This window comes from Gopherus flavomarginatus, chromosome 3 (assembly GCF_025201925.1).
Source record: "Gopherus flavomarginatus isolate rGopFla2 chromosome 3, rGopFla2.mat.asm, whole genome shotgun sequence".
In the NCBI taxonomy this organism is placed as follows: domain Eukaryota; kingdom Metazoa; phylum Chordata; order Testudines; family Testudinidae; genus Gopherus; species Gopherus flavomarginatus.
In genome coordinates, this window is record NC_066619.1 from 58,769,568 (window position 1) to 58,793,877 (window position 24,310).

At 40.0% G+C, this 24,310-nt stretch overlaps 1 protein-coding gene across 3 annotated transcripts in view; it reads left to right on the top strand.

Annotated features, from left to right (window-relative positions):
• Window positions 1-24,310, top strand: part of ADGRV1 (adhesion G protein-coupled receptor V1) — a 447,886-nt gene that overhangs the window by 302,738 nt on the left and 120,838 nt on the right. For 2 of the 3 annotated variants that reach the window (XM_050943853.1, XM_050943851.1), the window contains 2 exons: window positions 8,959-9,075; window positions 17,933-18,111. In XM_050943853.1, the coding sequence (XP_050799810.1) occupies window positions 8,959-9,075; window positions 17,933-18,111 (296 nt within the window). The remainder of the gene's footprint in view (window positions 1-8,958; window positions 9,076-17,932; window positions 18,112-24,310) is intronic. The other variant, XM_050943852.1, reaches the window with a different exon arrangement.

Consider the following 24,310-nt stretch of genomic DNA (forward strand, 5'->3'; position numbering starts at 1 on the left):
GATTTAGGCCCTGCAGAGATTTCTGTCCATTTTATGCTGCATCCTGATCGCTTTGTTCACTATTTTGTTTCGGGTTATTTTAATAATGCTCCACATCATAGAATTTAAGCATTTATATGGACCATGCCCTCTTACATCTCCTACCACTTACTTTACGTTCTCCTCCTATTATTTCTGTATTCTAAATATCTATTCTTATTACTTCTAAAATCTAACCCCTCTACTTCCGGCTTGACTGCTATGTAGGACTGGATTAAAGAATTTTGCAGCACTCTGCATTATGGAAATTGGGCCGTCCTCCCCTTCTTCCTTAAACTAGACAGAGCATGTGATATGCAGTCTGTAAGTATGAGATTATTTTTATCATCAGAAAATACAGATGTATCACTGACAGAGAAGATTTTGTGTTATTATGCTACTGTATTTTGAGTATTAGAACACAAACAGGATTTGAATATAAGAATAAAGTTGTATATAGCCCCAAACAATTAAAGTGACTGATATATAAATACCCAACAAGAACATGGCCTTAACGATAGTGGTACAGGGGCTTCTTCTGAGATCAGAGGCTAGTAGAATCTATTATGTCACTGTAGTCCAGGTTTCATGACAAGTCACTCTCAATGGACACTAAAGCAAAGGCATCAATTCTGGACTGCTCTATTGTTGAGCAGCCATAGCTTTTAGTTCTGCTCATCCTGGAGAATAATCATCTGTTTCAGCATTTGTAACTGGCAATGTGAGGTAAATATAATGAGTGATGTCCACATCTGGAAAAGTGGATTCCAGGAGTCAAGACTTACTGCTTTAATTGGTTAATTGGCAATTTGCAAGCTTCATTTTTTGTGAAGCAATAATACTGTTAAAACTCATCTTCAAAAGTTACTTTGAGATCAGTTGGATATTTTGTAACCACAGCTGCAGCTGCAAAATGTGTCTTGGTGTGGAGCATATTGCTGAAGTTGGTTGAGAAGCCAAAATCCTTGTATAGGCGTCCCAAAAAATTTTCAGAGACACTTTCAAACTGTCAGTTATGAAATTAAAAGTTTCTATTCTAAACTTTTCTGACCCCTACAGCTCCACATTCATTCACATGGATTCACATGCCTGTTGTTTCCATTTTGGGACTTGATGAATTTCACTGTAATAGGCTTGAGATACAGTTGGTGCCTTTGACTTTCGAAATGCTCCAGTTTCAAACTGACCCCTCGGGTGCAATAAAAAAATCACCCAGTGACTTCAGGAGTTGGATAGCAGAACCGACACTGATATCTGCTTTTTAAAATGGCTGAAATCACTGAAGGACATGATTCCATAGCTCTGCCATAAATATGGTTTCAAGAAAGGTCCATCTTGTCATGCAGAAACTGTGCTTCTGTTTGTGTAATCCCATATGCAGCGGTGTCTTTGCTGACTTTATTCAGAGCTTCTCATATATGTGCACAATTGTGACATAGGGCTTTTGTGGATTCAGCATGGCAGGACCAAAGGATGCTGGACAGAGATTTTAGAACCAAAATAGGATTATTTTTCTTTTTCTTTAAATCCCTCAATAAGGATTTTCCAGCAGTGCATTGAGACAGCAGAGAAGGTGTAGAGTCATTGGAGAAAGCCAAAAAAATTCACTGTTTGGACACAGGTTGCCAAAAAGATTCAGAGAATGTGCTGCACAAGGGACATAATCTCCTACAGAATTAATATGCCTAATACGTATCTGAAGGCATGTTAGCAGCATTGACATAGGTCTGACAGCAATAATCCAAAATATTAATACCAAGTTTGTTTAAAGTAGATAGCACATTCTGTCCAAGACTTGGCACAAATTCTAGAAAATGTTCAACAGGATTTCCACTTTTGTTAAAATACAGACAATGAATACTAGATCCATGAGAAATATTGGGAGTACTGTCAACAGCTAGAGAGTAATATTTGGCAGTGTAACTCTCCTCTTGTATTGCTCATAGAACTTTCTTCCACATCAGTTAAAAAATCTCATCACAGATAGTGGAGGAAATATATGAAGGTTTTTCATGTCCAAACTTCTTGATATGACTTGCAAAGAAGTTACCAAATTTGGAAATTAGCTCTAAAATTCTCCCCAGAATTCCACGGTGAATAGATCCAGTGTTTTCATCATCCCAGTGAAATGGGAGTCATCCTTCAGCAAGAAATTTCATTACCTTCACAACTTGCTGTAGCACCTCTTAGACTTGATTCTGACCAACAGGGAGGGATTGGTTGTGTATCTGAAGATGAAAGGCAATTTGCATGAAATTGATAATTTTCATTATTCTAAAGAAAGGAAGGAGTGAAAGCAGCATAATAAGGACAATGGACTTCAAAAAAAAAGTAGACTGTAACAAATTCAGAGAAATGGTAGTAAAAATGGGAAGAAAATCTAAGGGGAAAAGGAGTTCAGGAGCACTGACACTTTATCTATTTAGCGGGGAAGGAGTGCTAATAACTGACGATATCAAGAAAGGGTGAAGTGTTTAATACCTATTTTGCTTCAGTCTTCACTAAATAAAGTTAATAGTAACCAGATACTCAGTACAATTAATTTTGACAACAAAGGGGAAGAAACATAAGACAATAGAAGGAAAGAACCGATTAAAGAATATTTAGATAAGTTAGATGTATTCAAGTTGGGAAAACCTGATGAAATTCATGCCCCATACTTAAGAAACTAGCGGATGTAATCTCGAAAATATTAGCGGTTATCTTCAATAACTCATGAAGGTGCAAACATAGTATATGTCTTTTAAAAGGGGAACAAAGAGGAACTGGGAAGTTGTAGGCCAGTCAGCCTAATTTTAATACTTGGAAAGATACTGGATTAAATTATTAAACAATCAATTTGTAAGCACCTGGTGAATAATCAAGTTGTAAGGAGTAGCCAGCATAGATGTGTCAAGAGCAAATGATGCTAAACCAAAATGATTTCCTTTTTTGACAGGGTTACTGGCCTAATGGATTGGGGGTAGTAGACATGATATATCTTGATTTTACTAAGGCTTTTGACACAGTCCCGCATGACATTCTCATAAGCAAACTAGGGAAATGTGATCTAGCTGAAATTACTATAAGGTGGATGCAATACTGGTTTAAAGAGTATACTCAGAGTAGTTATTAATTGATCACTGTCACACTGGGAGGATCTATCTAGTGGGGTCTCACAGGAGTCAGTCCTGGTTCTGGTACCATACAGTATTTTCATTAGTGATGTGGATAATGGAATGGAGAGTGTGCTTATAAAATTTGCACTGACACCAAGCTGGGAGAGGTTTGCAAGCACTTTAGAAGACAGGATTGGAATTCAAAACAATCTTGACAAATTGAAGATTTGGTCTGAAATCAACAAGATGATATTCAGTAAAGACAAGTGAAAAGTAATTAATTTTGAAAGGAAAAATCCAATGGACAATGACAAAATAAAATGGGGAATAACTGTCTAGGTGGCAGTACTTCTGAAAAGGATCTGGGTATTATAGTGGTTTACAAATTGAATATGAGTCAGTGTGATGCAGTTGTGAGAAAGGCTAATATTCTGGGCTGTAATAACAGGATTCTTGTATGTTAAGACACAGGAGGTAATTGTCCCAGTCTACTTGGCACTGGTGAGGCCTCAACTACAGTACAATGTCCAATTCTGGGCACTACACTTTAGGAAAGATACAGACAAATTGGAACAAGTCCAGAGGAGAGCAACAAATGTTTAGAAAAGCTGGCTGATAGGGAAAGGTTAAAAAATTGTGTATGTTTAGTCTGGAGACTAGAAATGGGTTGATAGGGGGAATACCCGATAACAGTCTTCAAATAGGTTAAGAGCTCTTTGTAAAGATGACTATGATCAATTGTTCTCTATGTCCACTGAAGGTGGGACAATCAGTAATTGGCTTAATCTGCAGCAAGAGAGAAGAGAGATTTAGGTTAGATATTAGAAAATTTTTCGTAACTATAAGTAGAATTGAGTAGGTTTCAAGGAAGGTTATGGAATCCTCATCATTGGAGATTTTTACGAACAGGTTGGACAAACCATGTCAGTAACAGTCTAGCTATAGCTGGTCCTACCTAAGTGTAGGGGGCTGGACTTGATGACCTCTTAGGCCCCTTCCAGCCCTATATTTCAGTGATTCTTTAATACCATTTCTCTCTTTGAAACGGAAGTGACAGCCCAGTATCAATATGCTGATTTACTTTAGATACCTTAACATAAGAAATCATGACAAATTGATAGTCAGAGTTACTCTCATGCTCTGTAATTCAAGCAGTAGAATGAGCCCAATCACTGAATCCATCACAAAAAGCATTCTTCTTGTCTGAATAAAGCTTGCACGTGAAACAGAACATAGCACTAAATGAAGGCGACTACAGCAACCATTCCCAGATGACTGTTTCTCTGTTGACCACCTTTCAAGAGAGAGTGTCTCTGGACACAGATAACTGTAAGGCTGATCACCCATGTGTTTGTACAGCTGTTCAGATATTTTGAAATCTGCATAATGGTTTTGGCAATTGAATTCAATCCTGTACTTTTGGACCTTATCAACTACCTGCCATTTGGCTGGTTCTGTCGATGAAGATGATTGTGAAACTATATTGTGTAAGGTGAGATGGCTTATCTCCATCTCAGCCTCAGCCATATGTAGGTGAGCGTAAGAAAGTTCCTTACAATTTGTTCTGCATTAGACTGTGCTGGGCCTTTTCAGTCGCACAGACTGAACTTGACATTCCCTGCACTGCAACATCAATATGAGTTACCACTAGATTAAAAAAAAATCACTCAGTTTCAGTACTTTGCTAAGTAACCCTTTGTCCTACAGTTCCTTTTCTTTAATCAGTTTTCATTTAGAGGAGCTTCTCGTTTGTTTCCAGCATGCCATTTAAATTAGTTAATTTTATATAACTATAATGTGCATGTCTTGATTGTATTTATTTATTTATTTATTTATTTATTTATTTAGTCATTCGCACTTCATACAAGTATGTACATTCAGGGGCTGCTCTAGCTACAGGCAAACTAGGCAACTCAACATGCTAAGAGGCTTTCCCCCCTTTTAACCAGATCTTCACATTTTAATGCACATATCTTTGGACAGCATAGTTTTCAAGGATTTGTTCTGGAGAACTGAAGTTTTAGAAAATAAATAGGCAGGTCATTGTGCATTGGTCCTTATGTATCTGAAAATTGTTTTAAAGTAATCAAAAGTAAGAAAAAACATGACAGGCAGATATAAAATTCCAGTTAACTTTTGAAAACAATTTAACTGTTTAATATTAATCTGCATATCTCCCAGAAGATTCCACCATATGATCTTCCCTCAGTTTCCTTCCTAGCATCCCTTTGTTCAGTCTTATGCATGTCTCTTAAGGTTAGATCAAGTCATAATTTGCAACAGAGATGTAAATTCATTTTTTGGCTTTTTGAATGTAATAGTTGATCTTCACCTGCATCAGATTTCCTTAAAGAGATGCTAGAGCAGACTGGTCATGAAATTAGGTGCCATTGCTAATTATTGGTTGCAGCCTCCTTTACTTATATTATACAATCCTCTGCTGTTTATGCTGACTTGTAAGTAAGCTTTTTCATTAGCACCTTGGACAAGTCAAATGCCTATGCAGCTTGGCTAAAACAACTTCCAGTTTCCCAGACTAATACTAGATTCATCTACAAGATAGTCCTCTATTGCAAAAAATCCTAAGAGTGACCAACCTGATGGTAATGTCATATAGCAGAAATATACTGAATTGGCTGAAGATCATCTCAGTCTCTGGGTGGGTGGGAATGCCTTGCATTGCGCAACAGGGAACCCTCTAGTCAGTTGGTGAGTGGCACTGATAAGTTCCCAAAGTTTCCAGTCCTCTTTTCTTGGAAGATTGTGGCTTCAGTTTGAGGGACATGAGGGGAGAAGGTTAAAGGAGTAAAATAAACTCTGCAGAATTTGATCAAGAAAAGGAGGGCTCCAGTCTTCTGTGAGGGTAAAAAAGTGCCAAAGCTGAAGGGAAAGCTTTCCCATCAAAAAGCCAAAGGGCAGCAGCACAGAGAAACAACCCTACCACCAACTTTCTTGTCTTCTATCACATTCATCTGTTTCGAGTTGGTTCACAAAATGTTAATTCTCAGAAATCCAGACAAGGAAGCAGATGCCTACGACAGCAGAATCTGCCTAGGGCTGGTGCCAAATCTGACTGGCACTGCACTACAACCCTGGCGCATGAGGTCACAGCACCACTCACTCAAATTTGGACAAATTTGTCCAAATGAACCTGAAATTGTCAAGGCAAAGTTTACAGGACCTTTTGCTCCACTAGTTCTGTGGGATAAAATAAATGTTATTTTAATATTTGAAGATCCTGAGTATGTATCGCCTTTGCTTATTTTCCGACATTATGTATACTACATACTAATACATTTTAAGGAGTCAGATATTCACATTGCATGAGAACTAGTGCAGCATTCTCATATGAAGATTTAGAAGGTGTCTCTCTCTGCAGATATTTTCAATGTAAATTCAGAGATCCATTTGGTCAAACATAGATTCAAATGCTTTGTGTTAGATATTCCTATGAGTGTACAGTATGTAACCAATGTAGCTATCTTGCTTATAAAAGGCCTACAAGGAAAAAACAAATTATGACTTATTTTTTCCTTTTTAGCTGTTGCTTGTGTTTAAATTGTTCAATTTAAGTAACACGCTGTAAAACTACAAAAATGTACTGCAGTGTGAATAAATTATCTTCTTTTAATTCTTTGCTCTGAGTAATAGTAAATGATTAACACCAGCTGTTTCTGAAGAGTGCATTTCTTTTATTATTAGAGTAATAAAAACCAAGGAGCATGTCTGCTGTAGTGAAACTTGTAGTTAACTGAAACAGAAGACTGCAGGCCTCATTTTCTTTACGGGAGGTTCACCAAACTCTAACAGAAACATTGTGATCCTGAAGGGAGAGGCTCTAAAAACAAACTTTATGGGCTGTAGACACATGCTGATTGATTTGTTTAATTTTTTTTTTGCGCACACAGTAAGACTCTTTTAATTTTAAATAATCACATAGAGATGTACACAGATCTCAAAGCAAGATCCTGGGGTGAAATCTTAGTCCCATGGAAGATAGTGGGAATTCCTGGTTGACTTCAGTGGGGACAGTATTTCATCCTCCAGTGTTTGGCATTAGAGATATGGTTACAAATTATCAACCAACCCACCCCATTCAGAGATCTGTTCCTCTTCAACATCAATAAGTAAAGATTCCAATGTATTTTTTATTTTATTTGGTCACTATGTCAGATAAACCTTGTAAGTGTCCTGATCCCTTTCTCAGTGATATGCTCTCGCTAGCATTCTGCTTCATCCCCTGTATGGTACCAAAAAATATCTCTCACAAATTCATGCAATTTGCGGCTTTTCCTTTTGAGTCACTAGTTAACCTTAAATGAAGCAGTTTCAGGCGAAACCGGATGGCCTTGACAGGGCCCGGTGGAGAAGCGCATACTGCTGCAGTTTTTAATATTCATAGAACAAAGTCTGCAGATTAGAGTTCCAAATCTATTCACAAACAGAACTGCTTCACAGTGGACTGTGTGTTACTGAAAAGATATTTGGAACTATTGGTTAAAAGCAAAACCTATTCCCAAATGGGGAAATAAAACTGGATTATTCCTAAAGAGAAAAAATATATATTTTTCTCACTTCACAAATTCAGTAGGTTAACTGCATAAATGGTAGATTTAGCCTATTCTGCATTCTTTATGTGAATGATTAGATCCTTCTAGATGATGTGTTAATAAAAGTATTTTATCTGTAATGGAATTCAGAGGAGCCAGTTCTGAAACTTATTGAGATCCAGCTGACATTTTAACATGATTTTTTTTTCTTTTAGATTTTTTTGGTTTAGTTTGCGGCGCTAGTAGTTAAAAACAAATAATGGAAAATAAAAGTTCTAAGAATAATAATGCCTCTGTTAAAAAGAGTCATGCCAGCGTGGAAAAGAAAGTATAGTCATCTGATGTCTAGGATGGGATGGTACAGCATGGTAGAGAACAGCATGATAGAGAACAGCTTACTGTTACATAAAAGTGTCTTATAACTTCACCCTAGCACCTGTTGCACACTGCACCATAAAGGCGAAGGACTGATTATTTATCAGGCCAGCAGATTACTCCTTTGAGCCTTGGTGCACTTGGTAGAATGGTATAGCTGGTACCCAACCTACTGCTGTTTTGAGCTCGAGGTTGCAATCTTGTCCTACTTGACACCCTTTTCACCCACTAATGCAACAGCACAGTACAGGACATGAATTTTCCTTGTGTCCAGATTTCATAACAAATGCTTTTGGGGCAAGAAGCAGGAGTGTGTGCACTATAAATTAGGTTTATAAATACATTTCATGTTCTGTTTTGAGAATATAAAAGATAACATGATGAAATGTGCAGGATATGTTATCTAGAAATTTTTCAACAGGGGGGTGAAATGCAAATATATTTGATGCATGTTACATCACAAAATTGTTCTGTTTACAATAGATTTAAATTTATATAGTGAGCTGGCAGGAAATCAGGCAGGGTTCCAACTATGTGAAGTTCAAATCCGTTGTAAACAGAAGCACTTTGAGACATTTTTCATTGTCAGGGTTTTCTACAAATGTGATATAACATGCAAATCAAGAAACAACAAAAGTCCGTTAACATGTTTACAAAATAGGACAGACTTATGATGCTGAGTCACTGGAAGTGCTGCTATTGATTTCAGTTGAGCTAGAATTTCACCTCAAGATGAACATTAAATACATTTATCCCAAAGCATCACATTCCATTACTAATTAGTTTCTGAATTGAGTGGTAAATTATTGTAAATCATTCTGGCTTTCATCCCAACTGAAATTAAACTTGCTGATGACTTAATATTATTAAACTAATGTTGATTGGTTCCAATATGTATACGTGCGTCTCTCTTACAGATTTCGTTTCTTGCCTCGGCTTACATAAGTCAAGAGCTCTCAGAGGAAAGCTGCTCTGCCCTGGGATCTATGGCACATTACCTTTACCTTTGCCAGTTCAGCTGGATGCTCATTCAGGTTAGTATCCTTCTCTTTCTCTCACTCATTCACCAAAATCTGCTTAAGGGCAACTGATGCTTGTACTGCATTTATGTCATTTCTTAATGTGTCTGTCATCACATTCCCGTGATACTGATATGGCAAAGAACTTAAATAATCCCTACTAACCCTAGAGTGAAAGAGATCTAGAAATAAATTTTCAAATCACTTTAGAGGTGTATTCCAGTAAGTCCCATTAACATCCATGGCCATTGTGCACTAAATCTTTCCATATCTCAGTTTGAAAATGTACCTGGTAGGAAGTACGTTATGAAAACCGAAGAAACTGCTTTTGTAAGAGCTAATGGCATTTCTAAATGCATCTTCCTTACATTGTTTTGAAAAAGTCTCTTCAAGCTGAAATACTAGTTACAAGTTATATTGGTCATCAGAGTCAATGTCAGTTTGTACTTTAGACCCATGTAAAATGAAAAATCTACTTCTTAATTCAAGTTGAGAAGTATAGCATAGAGAAAAGCTATTATAAGGCCAAAATGCTGCATCAGATCTACTGAAAAAGTAAACACATTCACAGACATGCCCAGAATTCTGAGACAGAAGGCTTAATTCAGACATGATATAAGCAAGTAAAACACTTGTGGAAATCTCTAGATTAAATCTATTCATTGTGTAAATGTGCAATGTAAATTGGTCAAAGCAACTGTGAGGTAAATCAGAGGAGGGTCCATCATGCATCCTCTGCAGAGCTGCATTTAGCATCATATGCACCTCTGCACATATGTGCTTACAGTATTGACAGGATTTGGGTGCATCATGTTTATAGTATACAGTGTCATATTTGCAGCACCTTCGCTCAAATTGCTTTATTTTGTCTCACACACTGTCCAGCATACAGGATTGGGCCCTATGTAAGGGCAAAATTCTGCAGAGATAAATTATGCTGTAACTCTGTGCTGCTTTGACCTTAGTAACGGAAAGACATAAAACACAATTCTTCTCCACTTCCTTGCACTTTGTCAAGAGGCTAACATAAACATGGAACAAAAACAAAAGGCAGCTCCCTGCCTTGAGTCCCAAGCCTTCTGTGCCTGTTAGCCTTAGATAGCAGTAACTGAGGAAAAGAAACACATAACCTAAAACATACAATCACCTTTCTTGACACTGCTGCACATTGAACAGAAATCTTCCTTGAGCTATACATAGTTATGCCTAGTTTTTTTCCCCTGAGTTGATACAATTAGAACCCAATAAAATGTATGAGTAATTCAGATTATTCCCTTGAATATGCATTACTTTCCATTTGTCAGTACTGAACTACTTCTGTTGATGTGATGCCCATTCACCTAGTTTGGTTAGCAATCTCTGAAGTTTCATGCAGTTTTCACTGGTCCTGACTAACCTAAATTTTGTCATTTTCAGATTTAACCATCTCACTGTCTACTTCATTTCCAGATAATTGATCGATATAGTAAACATCACGTATTCCAGAATGGAACTTTATGACACCCCACTGGTAACCCTTGCCTGAATAATTGGCCATTTATTGCTACTCTTTGTTTCTGTACAGTTTCTGGCTGTACCTTTCAGACCATAACTACTGAGTTCCTCTAGTACAGTGGTGGACAACCTGCAGCCTGTGGCCTGCATGCAGCCCATCAGGTTAATCTGATTGTGGGCTGAGAGACATTTTGCTGACATTGGCTGTCCAAAGGCATGGTCCCCCGCAGCTCTCAGTGGCCATGGTTCGCCGTTCCCGGCCAATGGGAGCTGTGGGAAGCGGCAGGCTGCAGGGACATAATGGCTGCTGCTTCCCACAGCTCCCATTGGTCGGGAACAGAGAACTGTTGGCCATAGGCATTGGCTTCTGCTGGCACCATTGGGTGCTCGGCCCTCCTGCTGCCCCGTCCCCGTCCCGACTCCACACCTGCCCTGCCCCTTCCCACCCTGCCCCCATTCCAACCCCTTCCCCAAAGTGCCCGCCCAAATTCCGCTCCGTCCCTGCCCCTATTCCAACTACTTCCCCAAATCTCCCACCTCCTCCCCTGAGCGTGCCACGTTCATGCTCCTCCCCCTGTCTCCCAGAGCTTGTTACGCCATGAAACAGCTATTTCACATCAGCAAGCGCTGGGAGGAGAAGCGGGGACACAGCTCGCTCAGGGGAGGAAGTGGAGGTGAGGTGAGTGGGGAGACCAGCCCCGGAGCACCCACGGAGTCGGCACCTATGACAATGGCCACTGGGAGCTGTGGGGGAGCTGTGCCTGCAGATGATCAACTTCAGCAAAATGTGTCTCAGCCTGCAATCAGATTACCCTGATGCGAGCTGCGGGTTGCCCACCACTGTCATAGTAGCTTTTTACGAAAAATGTTCTCAAAGACTTTTGGAAAGTACTCTTGCACCTTTTTTTGATCCAACCAGCTCATTAAAGTTCAGAGCCCTCGGGGTTTTTCTGTTAGGAGTAGAAATTGGTGAAAGGTGTTTCTTTGATACATCTTCTTTATTGACAAGGAATGTGCAAAGTCCCACTTCTCCAAATGCTGGAGGAACCAAGAGAAACAGGAGCAGTTTCTTAGTTTACAGCCACCAGCCTTTTTTGCCAATAAACTCTTTGTCTAGCTTTCCCCTGGGTCATGCTGTACTAACAGGCTACTGCTTAGCTTTCTTGCTTTTTGTCTCTGCTTTTCTCTGTTCGGTTCTTTCCACAGTATCTTGTCACAACACACCGTAGGCAATGCAAGCTACTGTATAAGTGCTTTATTACATCATTTTCCTAAATGTTTTGGTAATCTGATTGTGGGCCACAAGACATTTTGCTGACCTTGACTGTCCGCAGGCACGCCCCCCCGCAGCTCCCAGTTCCTGGCTAATGGGAGCTGTGGGAAGCAGCAGTCCCCAGGGACGTGCTGGCTGTTGTTTCCTGCAGCTCCCATTGCCCACCACTGGTTTAGGACCTTCTGACTGGCTGAATCCCTGCTCTATCTCTTGCCATTTTTCTCTTTGTACTTGGAGCTCTCTCTTCAGGTCCTTGATCTTGTTTTTAGAGCTTTTGGTCAATCTTCTAGATATTCTTTGTTATGCTTCCAGGGCAATCAGTCAGTCTTTCCCTCCCCATCTGCACTGCCTCTTTTGAGTGACAAACTCTTTCCAGCAAGTCTTAAAGGGACAGAACAGTAAATTAAATTCAAAAGTCCCATGGGGAATTTAAAAAATATTCACTAAGTACATAATTCATTAATGTCTGTAATCTGCTTTTTGATACATGATTATATAAGACTGTGATCCTGCAAAGGGATCTACCCATTTTGTGTCCTGTTGTAGTCTTGCTGATTACTTTGGAAGTCCAGTCAACTTGTAATATGTTATTATGCGGGTAAGGAGGTGAAATACTAGATGTTAGTTCTGAGCACAGCAGTCCCTTTACATCACAGCCTTGTTGTTCGGCTCACATGACTTCTCCTTGCTTCCTGAATTGGAACTCCTGTGAAATTCATTTTCACAAATTTAAAACATGACCACATAAAAGACTATGTACTAATTATATGCACAGCGCTCATCATCTGTGTGCGCCAATAGCACTTTCGCACAAATGCAGTCTTGCATGTACAGTGGGTACAGCTACTTTTGAAAATTTGCCTGTTATGTTCAAGTAGGTTAGAGATTCTTCAGCATGAAGGCTTACCACCAATAGTAAGAAAATCAAATATGTCATAGAAATGAAAAGCAATTGTTCTTCCCTGTACATCTGTGAGGGATTTTTTTTTATGTTGTCTTCACTTTAATGAATAAAATATAACAATTTTACTGTGCAGGAAGATTTTTTTTTAATTCTGTCCATCTGTTGTCTCACAACAAGTCATAAATTCTTTAACATATTGAAACGTTTTTCATTTTGGTGTGAACCAGTTGCCATTAATAATGTTCAGCATTTAGGGAAATGTAAAAGAAGAGCTAAGTTTTGAAACATAATTATTCAATATATTCAAATGCTCAGATCTTAGAAAAAAATATTTCCTTAAACTTTTCTATTCATTAAAATACAGACATGAATTGTTGAATCTAATGGACAGTAGCCCAGGCAGACTGTGCTAATAATCAGCACTACTTTAATGAAGCTACACCAATTTACACCAACTGAGGATCTGGCATATAATCTACATTTGTGCATCTACAGTTTCAAAACATTAGAAAATACAGGATGAAGAAATCAGACTTTTGGATTTAAATGGTTACTCGCCCAGACTATTGATATTGCAAAGCAAAGCCTCATATTTCAATACTGGCCTGAGAACAGGATCATAGGTAGGGCAGCTGGGGATTCTGACTGAATACACCCTCAGCAGCTTCTGTTCTCAGGACTTCTGTGGAGCTCCTGGGAGAACATAAATATGTCACAGGGTGGTGGAAACATAACCGACCCTCCATTAGGGTTGAGACCCATTTGAGTGCAAAGGGCCAAGGTAGAGTGGCAGGTGCAAATTACAACTCTTCCACAGACCTGAGGAAGAGCTCTGTGTAGCTCGAAAGCTTGTCTCTCTTACCAACAGAAGTTAGTCCAATAAAAGATATTACCTCACACACCATGTCTCTCTAACCTCCTCCATATATCAATGGAGGGTGAATTTAGCCAAGCGTTTTGAGTCATATAGCTGCCTAACATGCAGATGTTTTAAGCCTTACTAGTTCACCCTGCCGCCACCTATTGACACGGACCAGCATCCTTTTTAAAAGCCAACCCATGCTGGGTGGCTTGTTCTTTGGGATGACACAGTATGTAGATGAGCCTGCGTTTGACATGCTGTTCTGTACTGTATTGTTTGTTCCAGCGCACTCAGTAGATTATGGCAAATCCTTGGTAGCAGTTCCTGTATGACAGGCACATACAAGTAAAAATATGCCTGTTCAAACTTTACCATAAAAAATCTTATTAAGAATAATGTATTAGAAGCTGCCTCTTTGGTAACTTAGTTGTACGCTTTTTAAAACTAGTTTAAGATGTTTTAACTCTCATCTGTATCAACTAAATAACAGCCAATTCCTAGTTAGAGAATTGTGGGGAAATATGTACGATACAAGGCCCTGATTCTGATCACATTTAAACCAATGCAAATCTGGAGTAACTCCACAGAATGCAGTTGCAGTGGAGTAAAACTAGTGGGAGGGAGATGAATGTCAGGTCCCAAGTATTTGTATTTCTCCCTTCTATTTTTTTGGCCATATTTGTGCCTGGTTGTCTTTCCATAAATCCACTTGCAGTCTCATTAAGGTCCTGATTCAGCAAGGTACTTAAGCACATGCCTAACCTTTAAGCATGTGAATAGACCTAAAGTCATTCATATAGATGTATGCATCCCTTCCAAAACAGGGGGGCTGAGGGAAATAAAGCTATGTGAACCGAACTGACAAGCCCTTTATCTAATGCCTCCTTCTTGATAAGCTATACCTGCTGACTACAGTCCCACATGTAACCCCATTAAAAAAAAATCCTACATAAAATGTATCTTACATCTTGAAAGTTAGCTTCAATTGATTGTTTCAGTGCAAAAGAAAAACCTCAGTAAGTTTAGGATTGTTTCGTTAAGATTTTCTGTTCATGTATAATTGTTTTGTATTGCACCTCAGAACATTCATAGCTTGTGCATTAGTTTCTTCACCTGAGCAGCTGAGAAATGGACTGTGTATTTTATTCCTCTGCAGGACTAGTTATTGTTACAGCATAGCAACAGGAAAGGATCTGCTAAAATTAGCTCCACTATTTGTACTTCATTGATTTAATTTTGGCACACCAAAGACAAGAGGCTTATAATTATCAAGATAAAAATGTCACTGCACAGGAAATGGTGAATTGGCCAATCTCTCCTAAAGTTTTGCAAAGACCATTGGACTAGTGTCATCCATGTGATAAATGAGATAAGATGGGTAACTATGACTAAATAAATATAGCAGGGGAGGGCAAGGACATATGGTAGGACTTCTTAGAAAACAATCTGAATTGCATGATTGAGAACAATTAAGCTAATAGTCAGAATTAACAGGATCACTGATCCCTAACTAATATAATGGCATAAATCAGTTCAGTGGTTCCACTGTCAGAGTACTAGTACTGATACCTGGCTTAGGTAAGACCAGAAGATCACACAATTTGAAGATTTATACAGAAATGTTCTCTATTACTGTTTGTTCTTTTAACTTCATGGAAGAAAGAAGTCCCTCTTTCCTTTAAGAACAGGGAAACTTTCTTTGGATAAAAAGAGAAGGATCTAGCAGAGCTACTGAATGCAATAAAATGAGAGGGAAAGAGTTATTATAAAAGCTCAGCAAATAATAGAAAAATCTTTGCACAAATATTCAAATCCATTTTCAGCCATTTAGCATTTCCTTTTGGCAAACATTCAACTGAATATGCAAGTAGTAATTTTTCTTCTGCCCTTTAATGACATAAGTCATATGCTTTTTGTTTTGTTCACTGATCATATAACATATTACTAATCAAAGGGAGAATTTTGAATTATGTAATCAAGATTTGTTCTTCATCAATTAGATGTGTAAGACAGGGAACAATGCCAAATAACTGAACAACAATACTTACATAACTAACCCACTCAGCGCAAATTGCATACTTGATAGTAGAATTCACAGTTTGCCACTTGTTTGAACTGAAAGCCAAGAATTTGGCTGAAGAAATTCACAAATATTTTTGAACAACAAATCCATTTGGTAATTTTGCAATCTCTTAACGGACAATCTGTAAACCAAAAAATGGCTAAAAGTATATGAATTATTTGCCCAACTCTAGTTAGTATAATCTATTTGAGATGAAGCAAAGAACTAGGTTACCAAATGTACACAACTTGTATGGATAGTATGAGGATTTATTAGAGAGTAATAAGTTGGTACACACACACACACACACACACACACACACACACACATATAAACTTGTCTGTGAAATTCTTTCTTGTTCTTTATGTTAAAACTGTTAATTGAATTTTGTTAATTGTATTGTGTGGAGTTACCAATTTTGTCTGCTCTATTTGACTATACAATTTAAAACTGAATTGCAGATACATTCTAAAATGACTTAGGTCTTGTTTCAGCAAAGTACTTAAACTCATACAGTGAGACTACCTATGTATTTAATTAGGTGCATGCTTAAGAGCCTTCCTGAATCAAGGCCTTATAAAGGGCTTTTCTGTATGGAGAAAAAGTCTGGAATAGCTAGTGTGGAATATCTGTTGCTGTTTAACTATTCGGCACCAACTCTGATGTGGATTTTTTTATTCTGCGCTAAGAGTATGTCTACACTGTAATGAAAACCCAGGGCTGTTTTATTGCAGTGTAGACTTCTGGGCTCAGGTTGCAGCCTGAGCTCTGGGAGTGGGACCCTGCCACCTTGCAGGGTCCTATATCCCAAGCTCCAGCCTGAGTCAGCTGTTATGGGCCAGCCACTGGTATCTAATTGCTGCACAAAAGCACTCTTAGTAAATGATAAGAGTCTCCACATGGGGAGTGAGGAATAGCTATTTAATTTCACATCCTGGCTATTTTGCACTAACTTCTCTGTGAAAGTAAAACAAAGTGATTGGTGTTGGAAAGTATCTTCTACACTATTGTACTTATGCATGCTGCTAAATTCTAGCAGTTTGTTTGAAGTGTTTACTGTCTCATGTTAGCTGTATTCTCAGGAGACCTCTGGTATTCTATTCGATCATTTTAGGTCAGAGATATTTTGTGTGTCCCTGGATTATTTTGTTTGATAATGAGCTGTACGTGCTTCAATTTATTTATTTATTTGCATTCTGTTTCTCTACTTTTTATGCTAATTGCATTCCTCCTTTTTTTTTGAGTTTTCCTCCCATGAGTTCTACTCAATAGTTCATATAACCCAGAATCCTTCCATATTTCTGCATAGATGTATGTGGATTTCACCAGTCCCATTAATCCACCTGAAAGAGAGTGGTCAAGCATTTGCTTTCTCAAACAGTAAAAATTCATCTCCACTATGTTTGATGAACAGAGGCGGCTCCAGGCAGCAGCACCCCAAGCGCGTGGTTGGGGTGGCAAGCCGCGGGGGGCTCTCTGCCAGTCGCCACGAGGGCGGCAGGCAGGCTGCCTTCAGCGGCATGCCTGCAGAGCGTCCGCTGATCCCGCATCTTTGGCGGACCTCCCGCAGGCTGAAGTTTCCTCCCAGTTAATCTGAAAACTGAATGGACCAGGTTAACTCTTTATCACCAAAGAAAAATTATTCAGTCCTCAGACTAACTGAGACCTTCACAGAAATCAAGATTCTTCTAGAGCCCAAAATACTCTACACATAGACCATGTGTCTCTGTTTTGCTTCATGGCACTCTTTCTGTCATCTGTGCAGTATCTGTGATCTGAATTTCTTCAGTCAGTATGCACATTACATCAAACTACAATTTGAATGACACTTCCTTATCAAATTCATAAACAGAACTGTAGAAGCAGCTTGCTGAATATCCTGTAAAAAGATACAGACAGACAGCTCAGTGCTCGTTTATAGGACATTCAGGAGAGATCAGATTTTACAAAATAATGTGTCAGAATTCCAGGTGAGCCTGTAGAAGCTCAGGAAAACCAGGTTTTTTTCAGTGCAGAAACTGGATTTATGTTGGGCTAACTTGGATGTATCACCTTCTGGCAAGCTAATCTCAAGTTTAACTGAACCACAAAAGTAACCCTACTTCCTGGGCAACCAACCTCTTCTGGTTATTTGAGGAGGGAAAAGGGGATTGATGTTGGGGAAAACATATATATGGATTCAAAAGTGTATAGTCTGTCTTTCTGAATGTTTTATTTGATGGAAAGGTTAATTATTCCCTAAACCCTGCTGATTTAATGATCTGTGTTATTCCTTAGGCTATTAATTTCTGGTATGTCCTGGTGATGAATGATGAACACACACAGCGGCGCTATCTGCTTTTCTTCCTTTTGAGTTGGGGACTTCCAGCTTTCGTTGTGATTCTGCTGTTAATTATCCTGCGAGGGGTCTATCATCAGAGCATGGCACAGATATATGGCCTGGTCTACGGAGATCTGTAAGTTTTTCCTCAAGAAAACATCAGCTGGTGATTGGATGTTGTGTATTCTTACTGTATTTTCTTTAAATATATACAGTCTCATAACTAATCATAACGAATCAACTAATCATAACCTTATGGATAAATCTGTTACTCACTTACATGGCTGTGGAATTCCCTCATCAGCAGAGCCTCTGCAGTTCCACTGTGAAGTGTGTGGTGCTGTTAGATGTCTACTGGGCAGGAGAAGAGAGGGTCTGCACATTTATTCTCCTTCACCTTTAAAATATTTTTCTTCCTCAGATTGCTAAAACTATTCCTTCTCAGAGAGTGAGATTATCATAACCAGAGTGTCAAATATATTTTCTAAAAGTGTCTGTATTTGTGGGCCTGTGATATGCTGGTAAGTATTCTAAACTCTGGAGTATTCTCAGTTTGAGCACTGCTGTGGACACAAACAAAATGATCTTAATTAAAACAACACATATTCATAAGACTCAAAATGTCTGTCTCCCAAAGGTGATGACAGAAGGGTGAAACATTGGTTTTTTTTTTCAAAGCCAAACGATATTTTTTAGTAAGTTATTTCAGGATATGAGGTTATTTTGAAATACCAGGTCCGCCTCAGGTGCTTACTCACCACATGCCATAATTGCATGCTTATTGCATAAGAAGGCATAAATAGACAGCTGCTTCTTAGAATAACACAAGGATTGTGCTAGTTTCTCTGTTCTGCTGTAACCTACCACAACTCTTGGTACAGTGTCTCAACTACAAATGCCATTTCTTGACATATGAGTGATAATCTCAGTCAGGGGTACTGAAAAGCAGACTCTTCATGTACAGTTCTGAGGCTAGATCAAAGGAAGAAAGAAAACACAAGAGTACATCCATCTTCTCTACAAGAGAAAGATATTAACCGTACACTGCGTTCCAGTCAGTTGCAATGCAACAAAATGCATAGGTTTGGTTGGACATGTATCCATTCGTAATAATTGAGCATCTCTCAAAGTGACTTCATTTTGAAAACAAGTAGATTACGGTGAGAAATTTAACTGGATGTTAGCATTGGACTCCACTCTTTTATTGTGTGTATTGGCACTTAGATAAAATGATAACAAGTGGTTTAGGAATATAATAAATATGGTTCTGTATTGCACAGAATTGTTCCTTATGACCAAATGCTCCACCCTGCATAGTGGGCACAGGCGGCCCACTATGCATCATAACCGGGCAGTTCTACTGCTCATTGCAGTCAGACTATGGAGTGGGTGGCAACCTATGCTGTGAAACATTGTTTCATGGTGTCTGTCTTTAGGTAAGCAGTCACAATTCCCTCAAAAACGAGAAGAAACCCAAGGCTGAATAAGTAAATGAGGCTGAGTTACTCACATGTTTGTCCCAAATGTAACCTAAAGATCTTTTCCAGCATGTTACTAGAGCTGGGCAAATGCTGGGGAGGATGTTCTGCAAGTATTCATCAGAATTTAAAAATGAATTTCCTTGGAGTATGTCCACACCCATTTTGGATATTTTTTTTTTGGGGGGGGGGTGTTCTATGAATATTCAGTGGAGTTAGTTTTACCTACATAGATGCTTCCAGAAAATGAATTTGAAACTCTTGGTCACTGTAATGAGATGAGATACTCTTAATATAGCAAACTAACAGATTTCCCCAAATCCACTGCCAGAATACAAGCAGAGAAGTAATTAAATGAGCCAGACAAGGCTCTGATTGCACCCTTCACAAATAGAGGCTGCACATATAGATGCAACTACAATGAGCAAACCTTCATTAAGAAAAGTAAGGGTTTTAGCCTTTTTTGACCTTACCTAGGTCATAATGACAGAATTATTACCTCAAGGTTTCTTAAGAAGTCCTTCTTATTTTTTTGTGGTAGAATATATGTAGTTTTGTGAATACCCTAGAAGCTCACTGAGTCAAGATAGGTCTGAAGGATTTCTCTGCTAACATGCTAAACCTAAAGTGACTATGAAGGGTATTCTGGCTTAGCCAATGTTAGTGTAGTAGAGGGGTGTCTGAGAAAATTGTTAATAAATACTGCACTTGTTAAATATTACACTCATAAATTATTTTAAAGGTTGTTATTACTTTATATAAAGAAGCCTCTCAAGGCCAGAAAGAAGAAAGGGGGCTGGGATGAGATATGTAATTTAATTTGTTTACTTTGAATGTAGAAGAGGAGAAAATGATGACATTTCCAAAGCCAGAGTCATTACATAATAACTCCAGCATCAGTGACAGAAATACAATATGGCTCCAGTGCTCTGCTCAAATAAGCTAATTTCCCATGAGAGATAGAAGATTGGTTAAAATAATAAAAGTAACAGAGCCTGTATCTTAGCTCTAAGTGATCACTCCTTCAGGACCCTCAACTCTGAAGGGAACTGGGTTACTGCAATGACTAAAGAGCTCCATTAGTCTTAACAAGAGTGCCATTGGTTTGATTAATGTTGATTAATGAGCAGTCGAGTGATTACATGGAGGGAACCTAGGTTTAATGCTCAAACGTTAATATATGGACATAATAATTGATATGAGATAATAGGAGAGTGGCCCCTTCCTTGTATTGCAATCATCTCACATATAGTAACAGACATTGGTTTTTGATATGGTAACCTACTGCATGCAGAAGGTGGCAAAAGGATCTTTTCTGTGTATATGATCTCATGGATCAGATGTACAATAGTGCAATATTGAACTCTTCCCATGGATAAGAAAAGAGAAGCAGATGGTTACATGCTTAGTGATGTGCCAGTGTTCACTATAATATAAGTAAATATGATATCTTCTCTATTTTTAAACAGGGGAAATGTGGTATAGCAGAAGATCTGGTGCTTTTCAGGAGGTAGAGGGAGGCTTTAACAGCTGGTGAGGGCAATGTGAGGGGTTCTTATGGATGAACTTGCAGGGAGATTGGTCAAATGGGAAGGAGATTGGTATGCTAGTTGAAGGCAGAGGGAAGGTTTGTTTACTGCGTATGTCAAATTGACGGCTTACATCTGTGGAGCAATACTGGAGTTTAGCAGGAAGGGGTTGAGGCAGTGGAAGAGCATATCATCTTGGCTTAGAGGCTGGAAAGGTTGTGAAGAGAAGAGGGATGGTTCATCATCTAGCAGTAAATCAGAGTAGGTACCTTGGCAAGAGATATGTTTTGCTCTCCTTCCCTTCCCAAAAATAAATATCTAATAAGTATTATTTCTCAGGCTTCTTATTTGCATTTGAAAAAAGTCAACTCATAATGATACCAGTTGCATCTGTGCATAATTTGTGTGTGGGGTAACCAGAAGCCTGATCATGTTCCTGAAATCTGAGTGTAGAAGTGTCATAGAATCATATAAATGTAGAGGCTGGAAGGGACCTTGAGATGTTATCCAGTCCTCCCCCCTGTGCTGAGAAAAGACCAAGTGTACCTCGATCATCCCTGAGGGATGTTTGTCTAACCTTTTCTTTAAACCTCTAAAAACAGAGATTCCGTTACCTTCTTTGAAGCCTATTCTAATGCTTACCTTTCTATATGGTTAGAAAGTTTTTCCTATGTCTATCCTTGTCATAAGCAGATAAGTAAGAGTTAATAGAACAGAAGTACTTCATATCTCTTTTGCCTGGAAAGGGTTAACAAGTCCAGTGAGCCTGGCTGTCACCTGACCAGAGGACCAATCAGGGGACAGGATACTTTCAAATCTTGAGGGAGGGAAGATTTTGTGTGTGCTGTTAGTTTTTGGTTGTTGTTCACTCTGGGGCTCAGAGGGACCAGACGTGCAACCAGGTTTCTCTCCAATCTCCCTGATACAGGTTCTTATAGATTCAAAATAGTGAGTACTAGGTAGATAAAGCGAGTTAGGCTTATGCTTGTTTTCTTTATTTGCAAATATGTATTTGGCTGGAAGGAGTTCAAATTGGTATTTGGCTGGAAAGATTTTAATTTGTACTTGTATACTTATGTAAGCAGAGTCAGGATAAGCTCTACCCTGACATCTGGTGGAAAGAATGTCAGAGAGTTTATTTGCATAGACACGCCTACCCTATCCCAGATTGCTGAGCGGTGGGACTGCTTGGTGACAAATGACTCACCCTCAGTTGGGTGGTACTTGCTAGACAAGGGTCATGGGTTCCAAAACCCAGTGAAGTAGAGAGGTTGGGGACAGGTATCTGTGCCTGGTGGTGCAGGCTCCTTGTGGAGCCAGAAGCACCAGTTGCACCCCCTCCTCTCTCCACTGTGGAATGTCAGAGTTGGTTTTTTATTCCCTCAAGAATCTAAATACAGGTTCCTGAGCTGAACTCACTTTGGACTAATGGTGCACTCGCACTGGGGCTCCCCCACTAAGAGCTGAGATCACTAAGAGTTGAAATCACAAAAAAGCTGAAATGACTGAGCTGAGAGCACTGAGCATTGTGCTAGCTAGTGGGGGAGCCTGAAGATATGCTGTGGAACAGAGCAGCTGGCGGAGTGGAGCAGTTGCAGGGACGGCTGGAGCGGATCACGGGACAGCTGGTGGCAGCAGAGCGGCTGGCAGAGTGGAGTAGCTGTGGGACGGGTGGAGCGGCCCACAGAGTGAGCGGAGCCGAGCAGTTTTGCAGAGCAGCTCATGGAGCAGAGCAGCTGGTGGAGCGGAGCAGTTCCTGAGGACGGCTGGAGGAGCAGAGTGGAGCGGCTGGTGAAGCGGAGCAGTTCGTGGAGAAGGCGGAAGCAGAACCCACGGAGAGGCAGGGCAGTTGGCCCTGGACCACGTAAGGTGCCCCTTTCTACCCAGGCTGGGGGGAGGGACCTCTACAGATAGACTCTCGAACTCTGGGGTGGCATTGACCAGAGACTTTTGGGTTGTTGGACTTTGGGGTGATTGGACTTAAAACCCTAAGGGGAAAAAGGACAGTGCCAAACGTACTTGGAGGTGGGTTTTTGTTTATGGTTTGTGTTATAACCCTGTTTGTGATGTTTCTCCAGTGGGATGCCGCATTGATTCCTTCCTTTATTAAAAAAGATTTTGCTACACTCAGACTCCGTGCTTGCGAGAGGGGAAGTATTGCCTCCTAGAGGCGCCCAGGGGGGTGTGGTATGTGAGTGTCCCAGGTCACTGGGTGGGGGCTCGAGCCGGTTATGCATTGTGTTACTGAAACGGAACCCCTGGATACTGAACCCGGCCCTTGTTGCTGCCAACTAGAGGGGCAGAAGGGTTACATTTTTGGGGGCTCGTCCGGGATCCCTGGGTCAGTACCCCTCGCAAGCACTTGTTGAGTGTTCCACTGTATTGGGAAATAATTATGTTTATATTTTGAGGAAACTACTGTTTGTATAATGGCTAATATGTCGGGTTTGTTGGGCCCCAGTCCTGCAGCCTCTAGCTCAGGGGCGGCAGACTCAGCCTATGATTGGGCAAAAGCACTGGGGCATATATTGGAAAAGATTGTGTTGGCCTATGCTACGTCAAACTCTTGTCGTAAGTTAAGGTTATTTGATGGGGAAGAGGAGTTTGAACTCTGGTTGGAGCATACTACTGAAATGCTGCGGGAGTGGGCCGTACCCGATGTAGAAAAGCGACGATGTCTAATAGAGAGCCTTAGTGGCCCAGCATTAGATGTAATTCGCACCCTGAAGCTCATTGACCCTGAGGTCAGTGTGAAGGACTGCCTAGAGGCCCTTGATAATACCTTTGGGAGCATAGAGGGCCCTGAGGACAGTTACTGTAAATTCATTAATTCCCGACAGCAAAGGGGTGAGAAAATTTCAGCCTATATACAGAGGCTGGAGAGACTACTTCAGAGAGCTGTTATGAGGGGAGCAGTGACTGCTGAGCAGATGGATCAGACCAGACTGGCTCAAGTTGTAAGAGGGACTCAGTATCGGAACCCAATCCTACTTCATCTCCGACTAAGAGAACGGCAGGAACATCCCCCAAGTTACTCCCAGCTGATAAAGGAGGTCAGGGAAGAAGAAGAAAGGCAGGCAGCCAGCGAGTGTTGGGAAGCCCAAACATTAGAACGAGCCAGTACGACACCACCGCCAATGGCCAGTGTACTGATGGTGAGCACCACAGAGGAACTTGCCCAACAAATGCAGGTCCTGACAGAACGGATAGCTGAGCTGCAAAGCATCATTGACCAAGCTAAGACTTCCCGGAATAAGGAGCCTCAGACTGTGATGATAGAGAAGTCAGTATCTAGAGTCACCGTCCCACCTCGCCGAATGGGGAAAGG